Genomic DNA, 20,802 nt, shown 5'->3' with positions numbered 1-20,802 from the left:
TTAATAAAATATTTTTTAAAATTCATTTACTTTTTTAAAATCGATCTATTATACATATACGAGAATATTCTCTGTTTCCTATTTCTAATATTCAATGGCTTATTTTATGAGTAAAAAAAATATGTACATTCATACATACATATATGTATATGGCCACAAATATAAGTAGCGAACTAGTAAAATGATGAGAAAAAAATTAAAAACATTTATGGAAAATAAAAATGTTAGGAATATTTTCGCTGTTCCATGATTAGAAAAAAACAAAGTTTAATGTAACACATGTATTTGTTCACCTTTTTTTTTTATTCTGATATATATATGCATGCATAAACATATTCCCCCTTGTTTTTTTCTGTTTTGAAAAAGATGCCTTTTAATTTTATCTATATTTTGTTTATTATATTCTTTTTATTACCTGGAAATATAAAAGGTAAAAAGGTCAATATATCAGCATATAAAGCCTATATTTTATATTCCCAGAAAACTAAGAAATATCAATTATTAACCCCTCGTAATAAAGCTATTAAAAATATTAAGGAAATACAGAAAGTTAAATCAAGTATTTATCTTCACAATACAATTCAGGTAACTATAACAAAAAAAAATAATAAGGACATAAACGGCTAGCTAATAACATAGCTGAATGAACAGCTAGCTAAAATATTAATAGCGAAACATAGCGAAATAAATAATAAACTTTGTACTTAGTCACACACATACATATGTATATATAACATGCTACTTCCTTTTTATGCAGAATTTAATAATCAACAATAAACTATTTCTGTTTAGATATTTTGTTATCCCTGCGTCTATTAGGTATTAAAATAAAACATATAATAACACACACTTTTTGCTTATAAAAAATGAGAAAAAGATGAACAGAATCTGTGAATATATAATAGTATGATTGCGATGTAAATATTACTTTTTTAATTTTTTATAGATTTTTTTTTAAAAAATTAACATTTTTGAGATTACCATTATTACATTTCGTAAGGTAAAACAACCAAGCCAACCGTAGACACCTCATTTATGCATAGATAATTCATCTATAGTATATGCTCCCTTTTTTTGAAAAATGTTTTTGTAAACTTTATCAAATATATTTGTGTATTTTTATTTTCAGGATATACAAATTTATAATATATATTCGGTGCCTTCTTGAGTGGCTTCCACAAGTTAATCCACACTTAAGTCCTTTTGTTTATGTTTTTACATACACAAATAGTTATGTCCAATTTTTTCATGTAAAATTAAAAAAATATAGAAAATATATCCGAGATATGCACACCATTTATTATTACTACACACAATATCTTATGCTTTACTAATTTAAATCTTCATTACGTTTTCTCACTTTTTTTTTTTTGCAGAAATCTGTTCCCACTGTTTTTGGAATCGATTTGAGTGGAATTTTTTCTTGGCTTTTTCTTGAGCTAGTAGAAAGTTTTTTATCCTAAAATGAAGTAACATTTTTTTGATAAAGAAAAATAAATACACAAATATATTCTGACAAAACAGGGTAGACAGTGTATTATAGATAAAACTCCATGATGGTTCGAATAATTTCACGAAATAATGTTTAGATCTAACTCCCATTTTTTAATGGTAACAAATTTGCGGTTTTTGGAACTGCAAAAAATGTTACTAAATAGATTTCAAATTTTTAAAAATGAAGAAATAAGAATATTAAAAAAAGATAATATGAAAACAATTTTATATGAATGGGCAAAATTTTTAACAACCCAAAATATAAAAACAAATATAACAAATATACCTGAACAAGTATTAGAAAATAAAATAGTGACTAAAATAATAAATGATGATATTGATTGTAAATGGCTAGTTGATAAAATTAATGTCCAAAATAAAAACGAAAACAATATAATACCAAATGAAGAATTAAAAAAAATTGATAATCTTCATTTTGATGAATATCCACAATTATTTTATTATCAATATCCACAATTCCCATATAATTATTATGATAAAAAAAAAATGACAAATTTTTATTCCCTTATAAAGTTCCCATATAATGATATAATTAATATTTCAAGAAAAATCAAAAATGATAAAGAAGATGAACACAATGATCTATCAAAAGCTAATGAGACCAAAAATATGCTAAGCGATAAAGATCATCAAACCATTCAAAAAAGTAAAGAAGAAGAAGAAGAAAAAGAAGATGATAGTTTAAATTCGAATAACTATTCTTGTGATAATTATATTTATGCCCCCTCAGAAATGGAAACGTCGAAAGAAAATTATCACCAAACATGAGCAAACTACATAAAGCTAATCCATTAAATGGGTAGTAAAATAATAAAAGATTAAAAAATAAAAAGTTTAAGACGAAGAAATATTTATATGCTCGTGCACACATATAGCTTATTAAAAACACGAAAAACAAAATTAGTTTATTTTGACATGCATATATGAAAAAAATTATATATTTTTTTCTTGTTTTGAAAAAAGTAATCATATTGCCACTGTCGAAATTTATCAGACATAAATAATGAGCAAAATAATAAACAAATAAAAGCAAGGGAATATAAATAAAACATTAAAAAATGCAATGTATATATGAATTATATATTGCTAATTATATTAAAAGAGACTACGAAATTGTAGTAGTTGCTTTATTCTCTTTCCCTTTTTTAGTCTCCATTTTGCATACAATTAAGTTCCTTTTTTTTTTTCTTTTTTTTTTGTGTTATAAAACGTTTTAAAAAATAACTTATATTTTCTAAAGTATAGCAATGATTTGTCAAGTATACTTTTTATTTTTTCCATTTTTGTATCATTCGATTCTTGTTCTCTTCCGGTTTGCTTTATGAAGTAGCTTACATATTTTAGCGCCCTACAAAAAGGTGTGGTAGTAAAAATGGCATAACATATGAAGGTACATCTCACAAATTCCATAAAAAAAAAAGAGAAATAACATAATGCTTTATCAAAACTTTTATTTTCATTTTGTTTTACTACTTACCTATCATTATCCTTATTTTGCTCATAATAATATGATAAAGGGAGAAGATTTCTGAGGTCCCCCTTATTTAATCCCATTTTATGGTAATATATCGATAAGTTTTGTTTATTTTGTTCTTTATATATTTCTCCCATTTCATATAAAGTTTTGTAATTCCCTTGGCTATACAATAAGTGTAACACGTGCATAACCTTTTCAGGTTTAACATAATTTTTTAAATTATTATTTTTATATATGTATATGAAATTGCTTTGGGCTACTTCATATCCCTCATATGCAGCCAACGCATATGTGTAAAACGACTTTATAAAGTCCTTTTCTATATAGTAGTTCATGCCTAAAAATGGTGGAAAATGTTGGAAAATGTAAATGTTAGAGTGACGCAAAAGTTTTCACAAATATATACACACAGTTATGTAGAAGCCAATGCAGAAGTCGACAGTACCTTGACGTATTTCGTTGGCCCATGGGGTACTTTCAGCAACGAATTTGTAGGAAAGGGCTGAATTCAAGCAAGATTCTTTAATACCTTTTCCAATTTCATATAATTGTGCTTCTCTAAAATATCCCTGAACATATCCTAAATCTGCTGAATGCTCATATAATTTAAATACTATTTTATATACATTATCGGAAATTTGTCTTTTTTTTACTGAAATATCTAAAATTATCTCTGCGAGAAAAAAAAGAGCTTCTGCATGATCATGGTTTGCTGCTTCGGTCAAATATTTTAGTGACAATTTTAAATCTCGGTAACCATCAATAAAGTAGTAAATGTATCCCAAGTAACACTTCGACTCGACATCTCCCGCTTCCGCTGCCTATGAAGGGAACAAATATTTAGAGAAAAAATGGTTAGAAAAAAAATGAAGAATGCATATTAAGGAAAACTCTATATTACTTCTATCCCTTTCATTAATCGGCTAACACCACATATATGCAAAACTTACTTTAGAAAAGTTTTCAATACTCTTTTTAATATCCTTTTCAGTGCCATAACCATACAAATATATTATTCCCAACTCTTTTAAAGCTAATATATTATTTTTTTTTGATGCCTCATTTATATATTCAAAGGCTTGAGTAAAATTTTTTTCATCTTTATATTTTTTTCCAAGGTCATACATTGCCATAACATCACCACCTTTAATTTGTTCCTTTAAAAATTCTAAAATTTCTTCTTCATTATTTTTTAAATTACTAATTTCATTATGAATATTTATATTACCTTTGTTTAATAAATCAAGATCAGATAAAGGAATGTTAATATAATCTGAATTCATTACATTTTCAGCTATTAATTTATAATAATCTTTTGATTTTTCACAATTTCTTTTTAAATGTATACCATATAAATATCTATATCCCATTGCTAAAATAGAAGGTGTGTAATTTAATAAACAACCTTCTATTTCATATTCGATTGCCTTTTTAATAAAATGTGTTCTTATTTTTACTTCATCATTTGGTTTTTTCTTATGGTTATTTACACCCTTTTTCTTTCTTCCCTCTTCAATCTCTTCTACTATTTCATTATTTGGCTTTCTGTTAAATTCAAAAAAATATATAAAACTTAAAAAATGGAAAGCCCCCGGATTTTTCATTTCACTAGACTTTTTTAAATAATATAAACTTAATTTTATATTTCTTTTATAAGCAAAAAAATAATTTTTATATCCAAAAAAATATATTTTTCCTAATTCATAATATGATAAAGAAGTTATTTCATCTTTTTTTTTATTCATTATTAATTTTTCAAATATTTTTATACTTTTTTGTATATCTTGTTTTCGATTTTTTGATCCATCTTTTAATTCCATAGCTAGATCAAATAATTTTTTTCGTTCATTTTCATCTTCATTATTATTTGGGTTATCATATTCTACATTATCTGTTCCTGTCCGATTATTTCCCATTCCATTATTATTCTTATCAGAATTGTATGTATTACTTGCAAAAGACATCATTTCATTTTCATTTTCATTTTCCACACTCCCATCAACAGTTAATGGTATTCGCTTTTGAGAACTTTCATCATATTCGTCAACTTCCAAAAGTGTGGATACATAACCTAACGTATCCTTAAGAGTCAAATGTTCTGGTAAACTTATCTCATCCTTATTATAGTTGTTTGAATTATATTCTCTAATCTTTAAATGATTTTCTTTAGATAAAAATCTGGTATTATTTATTATAACATTATTAAAACAGTATGTTCTATTTATAACATAAACAAAAAATATTAGTATAATACAAAGATTGCTTTTCATAATTTTGTTTTATTTTTACACAAAGAATATAATATACCAATATCTTTGTTATTCTTTTCTTCTTTTATTCTTTTTTTTTTTTTTGTTGGTTATCATCGTTTAGAGAATATAGATTGAATGCGTCATTTGGGATGTTTATTAAATTTTTTTAAAAAAGTTTGAATCTTTTTTTTGTCGTTTTTCATAAATCAAATGTGTTTTAAAACATCGCAATATTTTATGTGTTTCATGATTTATAAATTATGGCTTTATAAATTTTTTTTATTTCGAAAAAAAAAAAAAAAAACTCAATTTTATTTCATCCCTTATATTCCCAAAAAATATATACAGCATAATAGTATTCATTAATAAGGACCCTTTAAAATTTATATAAAAAAAAAATTATAAAAATAGTTAAATAACATAAAATGAAAAAATATACTTTATTCTATTTTTGTTAATTTATTTTTTTTTCCCTTAAAAAACAAATAACACTATTTAACATCATAATTTTATATACCTTTGTAGCTCAAATCAATACCTATAAATTAGCATACAGTAACGAAATTGGACGAGGGAATATTCTTGCTAAGCTTGTCACTAAAATTTATTTGTCACTTTCTTCTCAGACCTTTTTTTTTGAAAGAGGTATCTCCTACACAATTGCGAAAAAGAATATTCAATGGATTTAAAATGTGAAACAAATAATGAAACCCAAACACATTCTCAGGTTATACAAAAAGAAAACATAACCGAGGATATTCAATCTGAATCCAGTGATAATAAACTTCAAAATATTCCTGAGAATTTGGAAAATCCTAAAGAATCCTCTAACATTGATAACACTCCAGACTTAGAAAACAAACACAACACCTTAGAAAATTCTGATCATACTAAATCAAATTCCATACAGCAATCAAATGAACAAGTCCAAATAAATCAAAATGATGAAGAAGCAATAAATTCGAAAGTTGAAAAAAATGACAACTTTGAGGATGACAGTTTTTTTAATAACTTTTCAGATTTTCAAAAAGCTGAAGAAAAAAATGAACAACAAAAAAACACACTAATAGATATATACAATGAAATGAAAAATTATGAAAAAGATTTTTTAAATACTTTTGAAAAGTTATATAAACCAAATATAGAAAATATATCTTTTATGGAAAAAGAAAAGGAAAAGGAAACAGAATGTGATATCGATTTTACATCTATTGATTCTATTTCTACATTTTTAAATGATGAACATATTCATAACTTTAATCCTATACCTCTTGAAAATTATATTAGTCAAAATATAAACTATTTTATTCAAGAACAAATGAAATTAAATAAAAAAATTAAATTAAATAAAAGCCATTTTAATAATAACAATTATTACAACACCTTTCCTTCAAACCCCAAACAAAAAATATGTAATTCAATATATATATATTTTAAATTATTTATATGTTATTTAGTATATATAAACAACACCCATAGTATTGTCTTCAATTCTTATGAATCAGCTAAAATGCACATCCATACATATACATGCATATTTTTTGCTTCTTTTTCTTTCTTAGTTAAGGAATATAAAAAAACAATATGGAAGTAGCAAATTAAAAAAAGGATGGAAAATGATCTAACATTTTACCATGCACACACGAATAATAATACATCAAAACAAATAATTAAATTTATAATACATACGCATATTTTATGAAGCCTCCTTTTCCAAGAAATTTCATATTTTATTATATGCGTATGTCATTTTTTCCCTTCAAGTATAACTCATCCATTTTGGGGTCAGCACAAATTATATAGTTATGAAAACGGTTAATTACCGTTTCTCTACCTTTATAATGTACACTATTTTTATTGTTATATACATTTTTTTTAGTATAATTTGTTTTTCACACACCAAGCTGTATACTGATTTGCTGCTTGTTTTACCGCCATTTTTTTAATCAACATTATAGCTAAACTTTACAATCACATAAATGTGATATGAATTATTTGTATTAATAATATAAATATAGAACAGTACTTTTTATTCACCATCCCAAATTAATAACATCTAATAAATATAAAAACACATTTCATCCCTATTTTCTGTGCATATATTATGCTACCGATTTCATAGATCCTTTTTATTTTCCTTTTTTAATGATATATTATCACCCCACTGTTGTTGAAATAACTAGAATTTGATCGTATTGGTGGCATCTTTTCTTTTTTATAATTTATAAATACTGATCTATCTAAAGATTTTGACACATTTGCATTGATTTGGGTTTTTGCATTGTTCATGGATTTGGGATTTATCTCAGCTTTTAAATGTTCCATGATTTTTGCAATTTTCTCAGTTATTTTTTTTTTTTTTTCTATTTCACTATTTTTTTCATCATTATTTAAGCCTTTTTCCTTATCATTGGCTTGGTTGGAGTCTTCGCCCCGTTCAGTAGATATAATTCTTCCACCCCTATAAAAAAATTAAATACGACGCAAACATATTTATGAGTTTATGTTATTATGCAAAAGTTTACATGATGGTATTTCCACATATAAACATGTATTATACACACAAATAGAAATAAATATTAAACTCATATAATTTTTCCATATTTTTTTCATAATTTTTTGTCTTTCACTTTGCTATCGACTCATCCAATGCAACAATATTATCATCAGAATGGATGCCATAAATTTCTGAAAACAACTTATCAAAAATATTATCTTGTGACTCCTCTTTTCCTTTTTTTAGTGTATCCAAATTTTCTTCAAATGCATGCTCTAATATATCACTCGAGTTAGTATTTGCACGCAACATACCAAAGAACGATGTATTCTCAGGTCGATCTATTTTATTATTGACTATAATGTTAGGAATACTTCGAGACCTTCTATTAGAATTTTTTATTCCATTTACATTGTTGTCTATAACATTTATTGAATTTATTTTACGCACATTATTTTTAATTTCATTACTTATTAACACATTAACTGATGATCCTGGTGATTCTGTTGACATTGCTGACTCTGATGATGTTGATGATGTGTTAATACTGGCAATCATCGAATTTTTATCATTTATAACTTTACTATTTTTTAAATTTTGTTTATCATTTATTTCTTTTTCCTGATTTTTTTTTAATTCGTCAGTATTAGTGGGGTTTTCTTCATTTAATTTCTTTATTCCTGGTTTTGGCTGTTCACCATACGCTTTCTTGTTTGGGGTTTTGGGAATATGCGCACTATAGTTTTCATCATATTTCTATTCATAATAAAAAAAAAAAAGAGAAATATTTTATATGGATAAAACATATATTATTTAAAGTAGGAAAATGTTTGATACAAATCTACATCAATGGATATATAAATTAAAAAAACCTTTCTATGGAGGACACACAGATTTGCTCCCATATTTAAATAAAATACAACATTGACAAAAAAAATGAATAAATAATAGTTATTTTTCGAATGTTCTGCTATATTTATTGTTTAGGCCTGAACATGCGTATTTGTGTCTATTATATAAAATTACAAATATATTATTTTGACTAAAAAATCTTTGGTCTTGTATCGCTTATATATTTTTTAAATACATTTTATTTTATAGTATTTTTTAATTTTCTCATTGGTTGTATATATATAATATATTATGTACACACTTATACTTTATTTAGTTATTAGCCTATTTATTTTTTTTTTTTTTTATTATATTTTTTATTTATTTTTTTTATGTACATTTTGTCTAGCTAGCTAGCTAGATTAAAGGGAACTCCAAATTATTATTTTCAATTTTGGCTGTGCAAATTCATTTAAATTTTATGAACATGTCAGAATTTTTGTATTCCTTTGTAAATAGCTATTATAAAAAAGGTGAAAAAAGTGGCACTAAAATTGTGCACAAAACTATAAGAACAAAAATACCAACATGGTAACCAATGCATTACCTATATAAATATACAATTAAATTTTTATAAAATTTGTAATTTACATTATTTTTTTAGTATTTTAATATATTTTATTTATATAAATGTATTAAAAATTAATATAGTTTGTCTTTTATATTATCATTAATATTTTTTTTATTTCAAGAAATTGAAAATCACAACAATGAATATGGCTTTTATAGAAATGGAAAAAAAAACAAATATATATATAAATGAATGCACGCATGTTGTAATGTATTTTAAAACGATTAATTATGAAAGCCTTTTCTATGGGTGTAAAATATATGTATCTATACATTTTTTTTTCTTATATACTATGGCTGCCTGTTCATTTTTGTATCTATGATATACCCATATATATGGCGTGCGCATATATTTCTCGTGCTTATTGTTATAAAAAAAATATATATATGCATATATAGGCGTGATTTAGCATTTATGCAGTATCTTTTGCTCCTTTTCTATCTAATACTTTTTTACGATTTTTGTCAATTTTTAGTTTTGTTAGTATAACATTGCTTGGGTGAATACCTATGAAAGTAGATTCTCCATTAACTTTTTCTCTTGTAACTCTTTCAACGTATATTTTAAATCTCTTTCTATTAATTTTTACAACTTTTCCTTCTCTTCCGTGATTGTGTCCTCTGCATATGAGAACTTCGTCATCTTTTCTGATTGGCAAGGTACGAATCTGCGTAAATACAAAATAATAAATATGGATATACATGTGCTAACGAATTTATATACTATACATATTTTTATATAGTAAAAAAAATTAACTTACATTATATTTTAGTCTCAATTCTTTTGACAATTTAGATGACATAATTTTCCTCCTAAGACCTGCTGGTGCAGAAAAATGAGCTTTTCTCATTTTTCGTCGGGATGATGATATTTCTAAAAATTAAGAAATAAAAAAAAAAAAATGAATATGAACTGTTAATAAAATTCATATGATATGTGTCACTTTTTGGAATGGTATTAAATATGTTTGTTCACAAGCCTATACATACATATATATAATATGCTATACATAACACTCATAAATACATATAACACATAATAGATTAATTATTGTAAGTATATAATTCATATATATATTTTCTTATTAGTTTACATATTTTATATTTCAAAATATATGTTATAATATTATACAAAAATATGTAAGTATTGATTTGTATGATAATTTATATAACTTACTTGTATTAAGCTTCATTTTTAAAAGTATTTGGAAAATTTATTATAAAATCGTTTTATTAAAAAATTCGTTAAAAAAGGTAATTAAAATTAGTTTGTTTCCTTTTTCTTTTTTTTTTAATTTTATTATTTTAATTTTTTATATTTTTTTTTATATGCAACTTTCCGATGTATTTTATTTATTTTCTTATTGTTATAAGATTGGAAATAAAACATAAAAAAAATAATATAACAATAGCCCTACGTATTTTGTACGTTGATTTATGTATATAATATAAACATGAAAAATTCCATATATTTATTTTGTTTTTTAATTGCCCCCTTTTATATAATGTAGCTAATACATATATCCACTTTTTACTTCAACAAGAAAATATTGATTTTTTTTTTTTGCCCTATAATTTAATAAGCAGTAATTTTATTCTTACTAATAAAAAATGTATATAGTAAAATATAAGAAAAATGCACAGGCATATGGAATTTTTTATTCATATCCCATTGAAAAAAATTAATATATATTAAGGAAAATATTATTAGGCATATGATATTTTTTTTATTTATTTTTTGGTACTATACCTTAAGAATTAATGCACGACATTATAAAAACAAAAGCCTTACAAATTGATATTACCATAATAAGAATATGAATGACATGCATAATAATAGTATGGCGTTTAAGTATTCACGTAGAGGTCCTATAGCTCAGTTGGTTAGAGCGTACGGCTAATAACCGTAAGGTCGGCGGTTCGAGACCGCCTGGGACCAAAAAAGTCCAGTACTAGTTTTTTGTGGATATACAAAAATTTTTTTTAAATTTTATTCCTTAAGAAAATTAAAAAAATTATTATTGTTTTATTGCAAAATTAGTATAAATATTTTGCGCATAAAAAAAAGTATAAAATTTTCCTATAAAAAAATATTTATATAGTCATAAATAATATAGCATTTAAGCCTTTGGGCTATATAATACCCATTTGCTAGTGTAAAAAATTTGCGTATATACACTTTGCTAATTATTTTTGCATATTCAAAGAGCTAATTTTTTAGCCTCCAATAACTGTAAATTTTATTTATTCGGAAAAAAGCTATTATATTATGAAAGGGAAAATAAAAAGGCAAGGAAAACCTCTCATAACAACTTACCCATTAATAATGTTATAAATAATTTCAACCTACAAATTATATATAATTATAATATTATGCTGCCTTTACAAAAGTACGAGCACCGAGGATCGAACTCGGGATCTTTCGCGTGTGAGGCGAACGTCATAGCCACTAGACCATGCTCGCTTAGACCAAAATTATCTCATTTTTTATAATAAAATGTATATCATATTTTTTTCAAAAAAAAATAACATCACCTATTTATAATAACTATTGGCTTTTCCCATTCTAAGCTTATAAATATATGAACAGTACATATTTTTCAAAAAAATTAATAATGTTAAATGCTTATATTTCTGAACAAAATTGAGCCATGTATTATACAAGTTAATTAAAATATGTTATTAAAAAAAAAAAAAAATGCAGGTTTAAAATGCATATATGTAATATATATATACAAAAAATAAAATCGCGTTGAACGAAAAAATTATTTAAAATAAATGAAATTATAAAAATTTTCGAATTATTTCAAACATCGCTATATGCATGTGGTACATATTCATATGATATATATATGTACGGACAAAGCATAGTAACGGGATAATCTATTTTATTCGAATTTACATACACATAAAACACTTTATTTTTAAATAAAGATAACATAAAATATATATACATACACAAATATAAAATATGCCTTTTAAATAGCATACTAACGTGTTTCAAATTTTATTTTGTTTTCTTCATCGTGTGGATTTGTATTATTTTATATTGTTCCTTCAATAATATTTTCTGAGTTGTTTTAAACCCACAATAAAAAATTGTAATATTATTTAGCAGCAACATTGCGCCTCTTTATACTCTAACTCATTATTATCCCAGTGAGCTTTTTTCTTAATATGTAATATATGAAATAAAAATATGAGTATATAAGAAATAATAATAACTACTACAGTTATTTTTCCATACATTTTGTTTTTATTATATTTGAGAATCTCGTGTATTTTGTATGACAGGAAAAATGCAATCGAGGCCCACATATTAACGATACCAATTAAGATGGGAAAATTTTCTTCTTTGAAAACTGTAGACATATACATATACATATGATTGGCAAAAAAACTTTGATGAAAGAAATATATGATTAAGGATGTATATCCAACAATTACACTCATTGTTTGATAATAAATGAATGTTAATATAAAAACAATTATTCCTAATATTAAATTAAAACTGATAAAATTGTGAATACTAATTATATCTGCTACTATACCAAATATTAATGTGATAATAAAACTCGAAGGTAATATATATGAATAAATATCTAAGGTATTTCCAAATACACTATTCTCATATATATCAAATAGTGATAACATAAAAAAGAAATTACTAAATGTTAATATAAAGAATTCTATTACAATAAATATATAACAGGATGATACAACTTGTTTTTTAAATATTTCAAAATTTATATTTTTTAATTTATTTTTTTTTTGAATTTCATTATTAAGAGATTCAGAAGGATGAATAATAATTTTCATTGCTTGATCGTCATTTTTATTATTTTCTTCATTTTTATCATTTTCTTCATTTTTTCCACTTTCTTTAATTTTTCCAATTTCACCATCCTTTTCATTCTCTTTTAGAGTTGACGATTTTCCATACGAAATCGTATTTAAGTGTTTATTTCTGGGGGTTATATTATTTTCATTTTGTTTTATATAATTTTCAATATCCATATTTATTACATTATGAACTTGTGTATTATTTATATCGTCATTTGGTGTATTAAGGGTTTCAAATCTAGGATCTGACAATCTAGATGTATAATTTTTTTTTTTATAAAAATCATTTAAGGTACTACTATGTGATTCACTTCGTTTATTTCTAGCAAAATCATTACTAACAATACTGACATCAATGCTATCATTAATTATAGTATTACTTCCACTACTATTATGGACGAAACTATTTCTTTTTTTTTTTCCATTTCTTATAGGACTTATACCAATCATATCAGACTTTAGGATACTCGTATTTGAATTTGCAAGCATATCATCAGTCGCAGTTGAAATGACAATATTTGTTGCAGTAATTACATTAGGTGAAATAACAGTATTTGGAGTAATAATAGCATTATGAGAAATAAGTGCCTCTGAAGGCATAACTACATTATGATTAAGATCGTCATCATTCGATATAACTATTGAAGTAACATCATCAGCATCTTCATCTTCATTTTCATTTATATTACTTTCATTATTTTTAATAGTATTTTCAGTATTTAAATTTTGATTATAATTATTTTTATGATCTAACAAATTTGATATAAAAAATGATGGAGCTATACATATCAATACATACATAGATATAATAAGTATAACATTATTTTCTGAATCAAATCTATTTAAAGCTATAATTAATACATTACCAACAAATAAACTTAAAACAGCTAAAGATGACATAGCACTAATTAATATATAATTTTTATTTCTTAAAATATTTCGTAATGCACTTAATTTATCTTCTGATGCTTCTAATTTTGATTTTATTATATTATCATCAATAGGATATCTTTCATTGATATAGTAAATAATTGGCAAATAGGAATTGTCAGATCCAATACCAAAACATATAAATGCTAAATTAAATAATATAGATATCCTTTTAAATGCTATTTGTGTGTGTGAACTACCCAAACTAAGTATAATCAGCTTTGTATAATTGTCCATATAATATTTGGAATATGATAATGATATACTTAGTAACATCCATCCTATTATTAAAAATATAAAGGCAATCTTTGATATATACCGCTTTTTTGATAATATATTTATTAATATACCTCCTATAAAACCTGATATAAACTGAATAATTAATCCTGTGACTAGCAAGAAATGAATATAATTTTCCTGAGCTACACATAAAAAAAAGTCCCCCTCCGAATTCTTATCTGTACATAGCCATTCGAATGCTCGATATTTTTTAAATAAATTCGCTATAAATATGTAGTTTTGATATACAATGGCTGTTGTTGCAATACTATACATAAAAAGCATAACAATAAGCTTACTCTTGAATCTATGCATTTTCGTATAGCTTGCGTGATCATATGTATACTTTATACTTCCGTGTACCCGTGCCTTTATCCTCCTATAATTCCCTTATAGCCTCACACTTATTTTATCAGTATTATTTTTTTTGTACATATATATAAATGCAATTTTTCATATATTCACTAAATGCTATCCCTATCATGCTTCTGATTTCGTTTTATGTATCACGAAATCACACAGATATAATTACTATTTTTTGAAGCATTTATAAATATGCATTTTTTAATTGATTATTTTTACATTTTCTTCAATTTTTTATGTTTATATATATATTCCACATTTCTTCCGCCCAATAATTTTGTTTACTTTAATAATTCGTAATTTTTTTCTACCTAAATGGGTTTTTCCTTGATATTTTTTTTTATTTTACTTTATTTTATTTTTTATTACTATTTAACAATTTTTATTATTTATATAGTACATTAACTTATTGTTAATTTTTTTTCATAAATAAAACAACATTAAAAAAAAATTATTTTTCTCTAAATATATTTTATATACGCATTAAATTAATATTATATATATATACATATATTATATTTTAATTCGACAATTTTTGTTCCTCTTTTCCATTTACTATTTAATGAATTTCGTTTCTTGTTGCTATTTTTTTTTTTACTATATTACTAATTATGGTTTACTAACATTTTAATGTTAATTTTATTACAATTTTTTTTTCACCTTTTTTATAGTTACAATATTAATAAATTATTTAATTTTATTATTTAATTTATTTGGTAACGGTCATTTTATATATATATATATATATATAAATATAATTATATATATAGAAAAAAAAATTATATATTATATTTTTCCATTTTATACTTTTTTTCGCATTAAATTCGAATTATACCTATCATTAATACTACTATTAATAATAATAGTAATAATAGTAAATATAGTTTTTTTAATTTTATATTTTTCTTTGATTTATTATAACACGCATGGAAATCTATAACATATATAATCTCCTATTATAGACGGTCGGGGGTATTAAAAATTATTATGTGTGCACAAATGTGACACCATTCCTCTTACACCGTCTTTTTTTATTTTATAATTATAGTAATAAACCTATTTTAAAGGAATTACTAATACCGAAAACAAACTAAAAGAAACATTAAATATAAATATATATATAATGTCTGACTACTAACATATTTATTGTTTTTAATATTGCAAAATTTTCCATACCAACATTGACATTTTTTAATATTATAAGTTAAGGATTCCCCCATAATAGGAAAGGGGAATAGTTGCATATATTCTAATTTTCAATAAAAAATATTAATTTGCATATTTTTATCTAAAGACTAATGCATATCCAATAATAAAGAAAATAACAAAGAAAATAAAAAGCAAATAATAAAATAGTTCATTACCTTTTACTAAATAGCTTTTAAAATATTAAACCGTTTGATATGCAATCAAAATTGTTACAAAGACCAGTTGCAAACATGCACCCGCAAGGAAATTAACTAATATGTACATATTTATTTATTTAGTTAGCTAGCTAGCTAAAACTATAATTGCAACAATATATATGCACTGTAAAGAAAGTCGGATAATTGACACGCATATTCGTTTTCAATTTTTCATATCCATTTTCCCTCATAAATTTCCTTGGTTATTTATTATTTTGTTTACCCCTACCGAAATAATATGCAATAATAATTTCTTATTTTATTTATTATTAGGGGAACTGTCTTTGTGTGATCCTATATAAAATATTATATAAATATTACTGCACAGTTATTTTTATTCCTATTCATATTATTTTTTTAGTAAATATGCTAAGCCATTACATAAGGCAATAAACCATTTATCCATATTTTCCTCGTAATAATATTCATTAAAGTTTTTTTTTTGTTTTAGCTTGCTGATATTTGTAAAAATAAAAAAAATTCTAAACAAACCTTCAATTATCCATTTTTAGCTAGTTCCGTTGTATCATTTCCTTACTTTCATTGTAATAATTTATGTACGGTTCATAATTTTCCTCTTTTTTTCTCTTTAAAAAGCATGCACTTTTTTTTTTTGTTTTTTTTTTTTATCTTAAAAAAATTGCACCTTATTTTCATAATCTTTAAATGTGCACACACATAATAATAATATCCGCAATATGTATAATAAATATTTTAAGGAATACATATCAAATAAAAGATATATAAGTTACATATCCGCTATATATTTACCATATGTATATAATTTCTCAAACAAGTTTGTAAGCCAATAAATACTTAAAATATTTAATATGTGTATAATATATATGTGCATATTTTACATTTTTAAGATAAGTGAGAATACTGCTACATTCCATAAAAATACAAATAAAAAAAAAAAATACATTTTATGTATCCTGAGAATACATATAATGAAAAAAAGAAATAAAAAATATATTAAAAATAATAATTATGTTATAAAGCATACTATATATATTTTACACAAAAAAAATGAATTTAATTAAATTGTTTTTTAAAACATAATAATTATTTATTATAATTACATATACTATTAAAATGCTCATATTTTATAGATTACATTTTAAGTAGTTAACACATTGGTATGATATAGAAATAAAGGAGGATTTTTTTGTAGTAAAAATTTTATTGTTCAGCTTAAAATTTATTAGCATATAAAAGGAACAAAAGAAAACAAAAATTCATATTAAGACATAGCAATTATTATATGAACAGGTTCCTGCATATCCATATATTAATAGTGCTGAACAACGTGGTGAATACTTTACTTATTAAATTTTTATAAAACTTTATAATAGTTTTTCAAAAAAAATAATTAATAAATAATTAATAACAAAATATGAAAGATTGGCATACAGGTAAAATATGAAGAAAAACATGTAAAAAAAATTACATTCTTAGACATACGCATTTTTGTGAACACACTTTGTACAATAGTATTATGAGTGAAAACATGTTTGTTCTGTTGTTTTATATATAAATCATATCCTTAAATTAATATAAATAAAAAAAAAAATTTATTACATTTCTTTTATTTTCATGAGTTAAATAAGCATTGCACACATACACTTTACTTAAATATAAGTGAATGGGACAGTATATATACTAGCCACATTTGCGGTGCTTACATTGCGATGTTATCTCTTCACTATACAAATTTATTTGCTTATTCATTTGCTTGCTTGTCCCCAATTTTACATTTCCCTTTTTTTCTTCTTCGTTAAAGATGATGATAAAAATATATACCACAAAAATGAACAAAATAATAATAGTATAGGTAATAAAAGGGATAACAATTATACTTCAACCGAAGTAAATAATGTTTATATTGATGAACATCATCGAATCGGAGAAAATGAAATTAGCAAATCCTCAAATAAAGTTTATAAATTGGGAAATATCATTGGAAATGGTAGTTTTGGTGTCGTTTATGAAGCAATATGTATAGACACCTCTGAAAAAGTTGCTATAAAAAAAGTATTACAAGACCCTCAATATAAAAATCGTGAATTAATGATAATGAAAACTTTAAATCATTTAAATGTTATATATTTAAAAGATTATTATTATACAGAATCTATAAAAAATAATGAAAAAAATGTATTTTTAAATGTCGTAATGGAATTTATACCACAAACTGTACATAAATATATGAAATATTATATAAGAAATAATCAATTTTTACCAATCTTTCTAGTAAAATTATATTCTTATCAATTATGTAGAGCATTAGGATATTTACATTCAAAATTAATTTGTCATAGGGATTTAAAACCTCAAAATTTATTAATCGATCCAAAAACACATACATTAAAACTTTGCGACTTTGGTAGTGCAAAAAGTCTAATATCTGGACAAAGAAGTGTTTCCTATATTTGTTCTCGATTTTATAGAGCACCAGAATTAATGCTTGGCTCCACAAGTTATACTACACATATAGACTTATGGTCTTTAGGTATTGAAAAATAAAACAGCGTACATGTATCTATATTAATTATTCTCCTCTACCCCTACATACATGCTAGTATTACTCTTCCCTACCTATGTTTATCTATCATTTACCTATCATTTTTCACTTCCTCCACTTTAAAGGGTGTATAATAGCGGAAATGGTTCTGGGGTATCCAATATTTTCAGGACAATCTAGTGTCGATCAATTGGTCCGAATTATACAAATTTTAGGTATGAACATACAATTTCAAAGAATTAATATGTCCACATATTTGTGTGTGCACAAATGTAATAATATTTTTTTCATCACTTTATTATGAAGGTACACCAACTGAAGACCAAATGAAAGTGATGAACCCCAATTATGCAGACGTAAAATTTCCAAACGTTAAACCTAAGGATTTAAAAAAAGTTATAACACACGCATACTTAATTCTTTTGTTGCATGTCCATATATGCACACAATTTGATATTTGCCAAATTTCTACCCTTCAACATATCACATATTCTTATCCCTTTTTTCCATCACACATTTGTAGGTATTTCCTAAGGGGACACCCAATGATGCTATAAATTTTGTGTCCCAGTTTTTGAAATATGAGCCTTTAAAGAGGCTAAACGCGATAGAGGTAAAAGCAAAAGTAGTGAACATAATGAACATGTAGAGAAAGCATACAGATTCATTTTTTCATTTTACATGTCCCCCATTTTAATACATTTTTTAAGGCACTGGCAGACCCATTTTTTGATGAAATAAGGGACCCAAATGTTAAGTAATAATTTTTTTTGAAAACGTAGTATTATTTTTGCACATATATTTTCATTAGAATTAATGTAAATATTTTTTTATTTTTTAAGGTTGCCAAAATATGTTGAAAAATTACCTGAACTGTTCAACTTTTCCATGGAGGAAATAAAAGAGATGTCTGATTCATGTCGAAACAAAGTATTACCAAAACAAAACCATGAAAACTGCCAAGAATTTAGTTCTCACAAATTAAATAGTAAATATCTAAATGGAGTTAAAGAAACAAATATCGAAGATGGCACATCAAGTGTTAGCTCTCGTTTTACAATTGAAAGATGACCAATATGGTTTTGGGAAAATGTAGAAAAATTTTGTGTGAAAAATGTTTAAGAATTAATAAAAAAAAAAATCTAAATATATTTCAGTTGTAATATTTTCTATATATATATACATATATGCATGTATAATATATTTATAAAATCAATTGTTCAGAATAAAGCAGTGATATAGCATAATAATTTGACATAATTTTATTATAACAATAAAATAGCAATATCAACCTAATTTAGCTTGCCATATTTAGCTTGTCATATTTAGCTTACCATATATAGCTCACCAAATTTAAATCTTCATTTCAATTGTTTAATATTAATATGCGTATTACATGCAAGTAAATAATTAGAAATTAAGAATATACACGAGGGTATAGTTATTATATGGGTACACATTAGGTACTTAAATTTGTGTATATGATTATTGTGTTTGTGAATTTGTTATTATTTAACATGCTATATGTATTTTTATATTTTTACTGTTTCCTTTCTTTGCTTCATTTGATTTTGCTTATACATATAGAAAATATATATTCACATAAAATTTGCAAAAAAAAAATTGGTCTACCCCCCAAGCTCAATTTGGATTTAGGATTATCATCTTTACACTATTTTGATTTTTATACATTTTATTTATTTTTCTCTTTTCTTTTTTATTTCTTATTTTTGAATGTTAGCATTTTTTTTTAATGTCTATTTTTTTTATTTTATTAAATCCATTTTAAATGAATAAGCAAATCCACATACAGGTATATGTGTACATGTATAGTCCATATAAATGCTCATACATATATATATTTATATATATATATAAAATTATCCATATTATTTCATTCCAATAACTATTATAATTAATACTATTGTATTGAGTAAAATTTTATTTTTCTTTAATTTTATTTATTTCCATACAACTTGTTATGATTAAATATATTTTACAACTAACTATAGTTGCAATTTATTAAAATTTTTAAGGTTGATATTGTTTATAAAAGTTTGTTAGCGATCATTTTGCCAATGACAAAATGGATGCTAAGATATAGCATAATTATGAATGTACAATAGACAAAAAAGAAAAACATTTAATAAATATAAGACGGAAATCTCTATCGTCTCCATCCATTTATATCGCACTATTGCACATGCATATATGAAAAATCAGGTAAGTGTAATAAACCAGGTAAATGTGAAAAA

At 23.8% G+C, this 20,802-nt stretch overlaps 8 protein-coding genes and 2 non-coding genes across 10 annotated transcripts; 5 read left to right on the top strand and 5 right to left on the bottom strand.

Moving 5' to 3' along the window:
- Nucleotides 1–366: 366 nt before the first annotated feature.
- PVVCY_0401210 (conserved Plasmodium protein, unknown function) lies at nucleotides 367–1,463 on the top strand (the record flags this gene model as incomplete). Its single annotated transcript, XM_008627723.1, has 5 exons — nucleotides 367–585; nucleotides 758–819; nucleotides 947–1,000; nucleotides 1,130–1,250; nucleotides 1,377–1,463. The coding sequence occupies 5 exons, from the start codon at nucleotides 367–369 to the stop codon at nucleotides 1,461–1,463; spliced, it is 543 nt and encodes a 180-aa protein (XP_008625945.1).
- A 118-nt stretch (nucleotides 1,464–1,581) lies between these two features.
- PVVCY_0401200 (conserved Plasmodium protein, unknown function) lies at nucleotides 1,582–2,283 on the top strand (the record flags this gene model as incomplete). The annotated part of the gene is made up of 1 exon (XM_008627724.1): nucleotides 1,582–2,283. The coding sequence occupies one exon, from the start codon at nucleotides 1,582–1,584 to the stop codon at nucleotides 2,281–2,283; it is 702 nt and encodes a 233-aa protein (XP_008625946.1).
- A 399-nt stretch (nucleotides 2,284–2,682) lies between these two features.
- PVVCY_0401190 (ubiquitin-protein ligase, putative) lies at nucleotides 2,683–5,262 on the bottom strand (the record flags this gene model as incomplete). Its single annotated transcript, XM_008627725.1, has 4 exons — nucleotides 2,683–2,863; nucleotides 2,993–3,329; nucleotides 3,438–3,813; nucleotides 3,943–5,262. The coding sequence occupies 4 exons, from the start codon at nucleotides 5,260–5,262 to the stop codon at nucleotides 2,683–2,685; spliced, it is 2,214 nt and encodes a 737-aa protein (XP_008625947.1).
- Nucleotides 5,263–5,923: 661 nt separating this feature from the next.
- On the top strand, nucleotides 5,924–6,838 carry PVVCY_0401180 (conserved Plasmodium protein, unknown function; the record flags this gene model as incomplete). Its single annotated transcript, XM_037634963.1, has 2 exons — nucleotides 5,924–6,656; nucleotides 6,807–6,838. The coding sequence occupies 2 exons, from the start codon at nucleotides 5,924–5,926 to the stop codon at nucleotides 6,836–6,838; spliced, it is 765 nt and encodes a 254-aa protein (XP_037490152.1).
- A 548-nt stretch (nucleotides 6,839–7,386) lies between these two features.
- PVVCY_0401170 (conserved Plasmodium protein, unknown function) lies at nucleotides 7,387–8,646 on the bottom strand (the record flags this gene model as incomplete). Its single annotated transcript, XM_037634962.1, has 3 exons — nucleotides 7,387–7,705; nucleotides 7,875–8,497; nucleotides 8,614–8,646. 3 exons carry the CDS (start codon nucleotides 8,644–8,646, stop codon nucleotides 7,387–7,389), a joined length of 975 nt encoding a protein of 324 aa, XP_037490151.1.
- A 969-nt stretch (nucleotides 8,647–9,615) lies between these two features.
- On the bottom strand, nucleotides 9,616–10,395 carry PVVCY_0401160 (60S ribosomal protein L26, putative; the record flags this gene model as incomplete). Its single annotated transcript, XM_037634961.1, has 3 exons — nucleotides 9,616–9,870; nucleotides 9,964–10,076; nucleotides 10,380–10,395. The coding sequence occupies 3 exons, from the start codon at nucleotides 10,393–10,395 to the stop codon at nucleotides 9,616–9,618; spliced, it is 384 nt and encodes a 127-aa protein (XP_037490150.1).
- A 672-nt stretch (nucleotides 10,396–11,067) lies between these two features.
- On the top strand, nucleotides 11,068–11,141 carry PVVCY_0401150. Its single transcript has one exon. It is a non-coding gene; the product is annotated as a tRNA-Ile (tRNA).
- Nucleotides 11,142–11,593: 452 nt separating this feature from the next.
- Nucleotides 11,594–11,666, bottom strand: PVVCY_0401140. Its single transcript has one exon. It is a non-coding gene; the product is annotated as a tRNA-Val (tRNA).
- Nucleotides 11,667–12,313: 647 nt separating this feature from the next.
- PVVCY_0401130 (major facilitator superfamily-related transporter, putative) lies at nucleotides 12,314–14,569 on the bottom strand (the record flags this gene model as incomplete). Its single annotated transcript, XM_008627728.1, has 1 exon — nucleotides 12,314–14,569. One exon carries the CDS (start codon nucleotides 14,567–14,569, stop codon nucleotides 12,314–12,316), a length of 2,256 nt encoding a protein of 751 aa, XP_008625950.1.
- Nucleotides 14,570–17,419: 2,850 nt separating this feature from the next.
- On the top strand, nucleotides 17,420–19,618 carry PVVCY_0401120 (glycogen synthase kinase 3, putative; the record flags this gene model as incomplete). Its single annotated transcript, XM_008627729.1, has 7 exons — nucleotides 17,420–17,438; nucleotides 17,807–18,535; nucleotides 18,673–18,762; nucleotides 18,854–18,942; nucleotides 19,071–19,160; nucleotides 19,258–19,304; nucleotides 19,390–19,618. 7 exons carry the CDS (start codon nucleotides 17,420–17,422, stop codon nucleotides 19,616–19,618), a joined length of 1,293 nt encoding a protein of 430 aa, XP_008625951.1.
- Between the last annotated feature and the right edge of the window lie 1,184 nt (nucleotides 19,619–20,802).

Source organism: Plasmodium vinckei (assembly GCF_900681995.1).
Source record: "Plasmodium vinckei vinckei genome assembly, chromosome: PVVCY_04".
Classification (NCBI taxonomy): domain Eukaryota; phylum Apicomplexa; class Aconoidasida; order Haemosporida; family Plasmodiidae; genus Plasmodium; species Plasmodium vinckei.
Note: the sequence above shows the minus strand (reverse complement) of the source record. Positions and strands in the feature narration are given on the sequence as shown.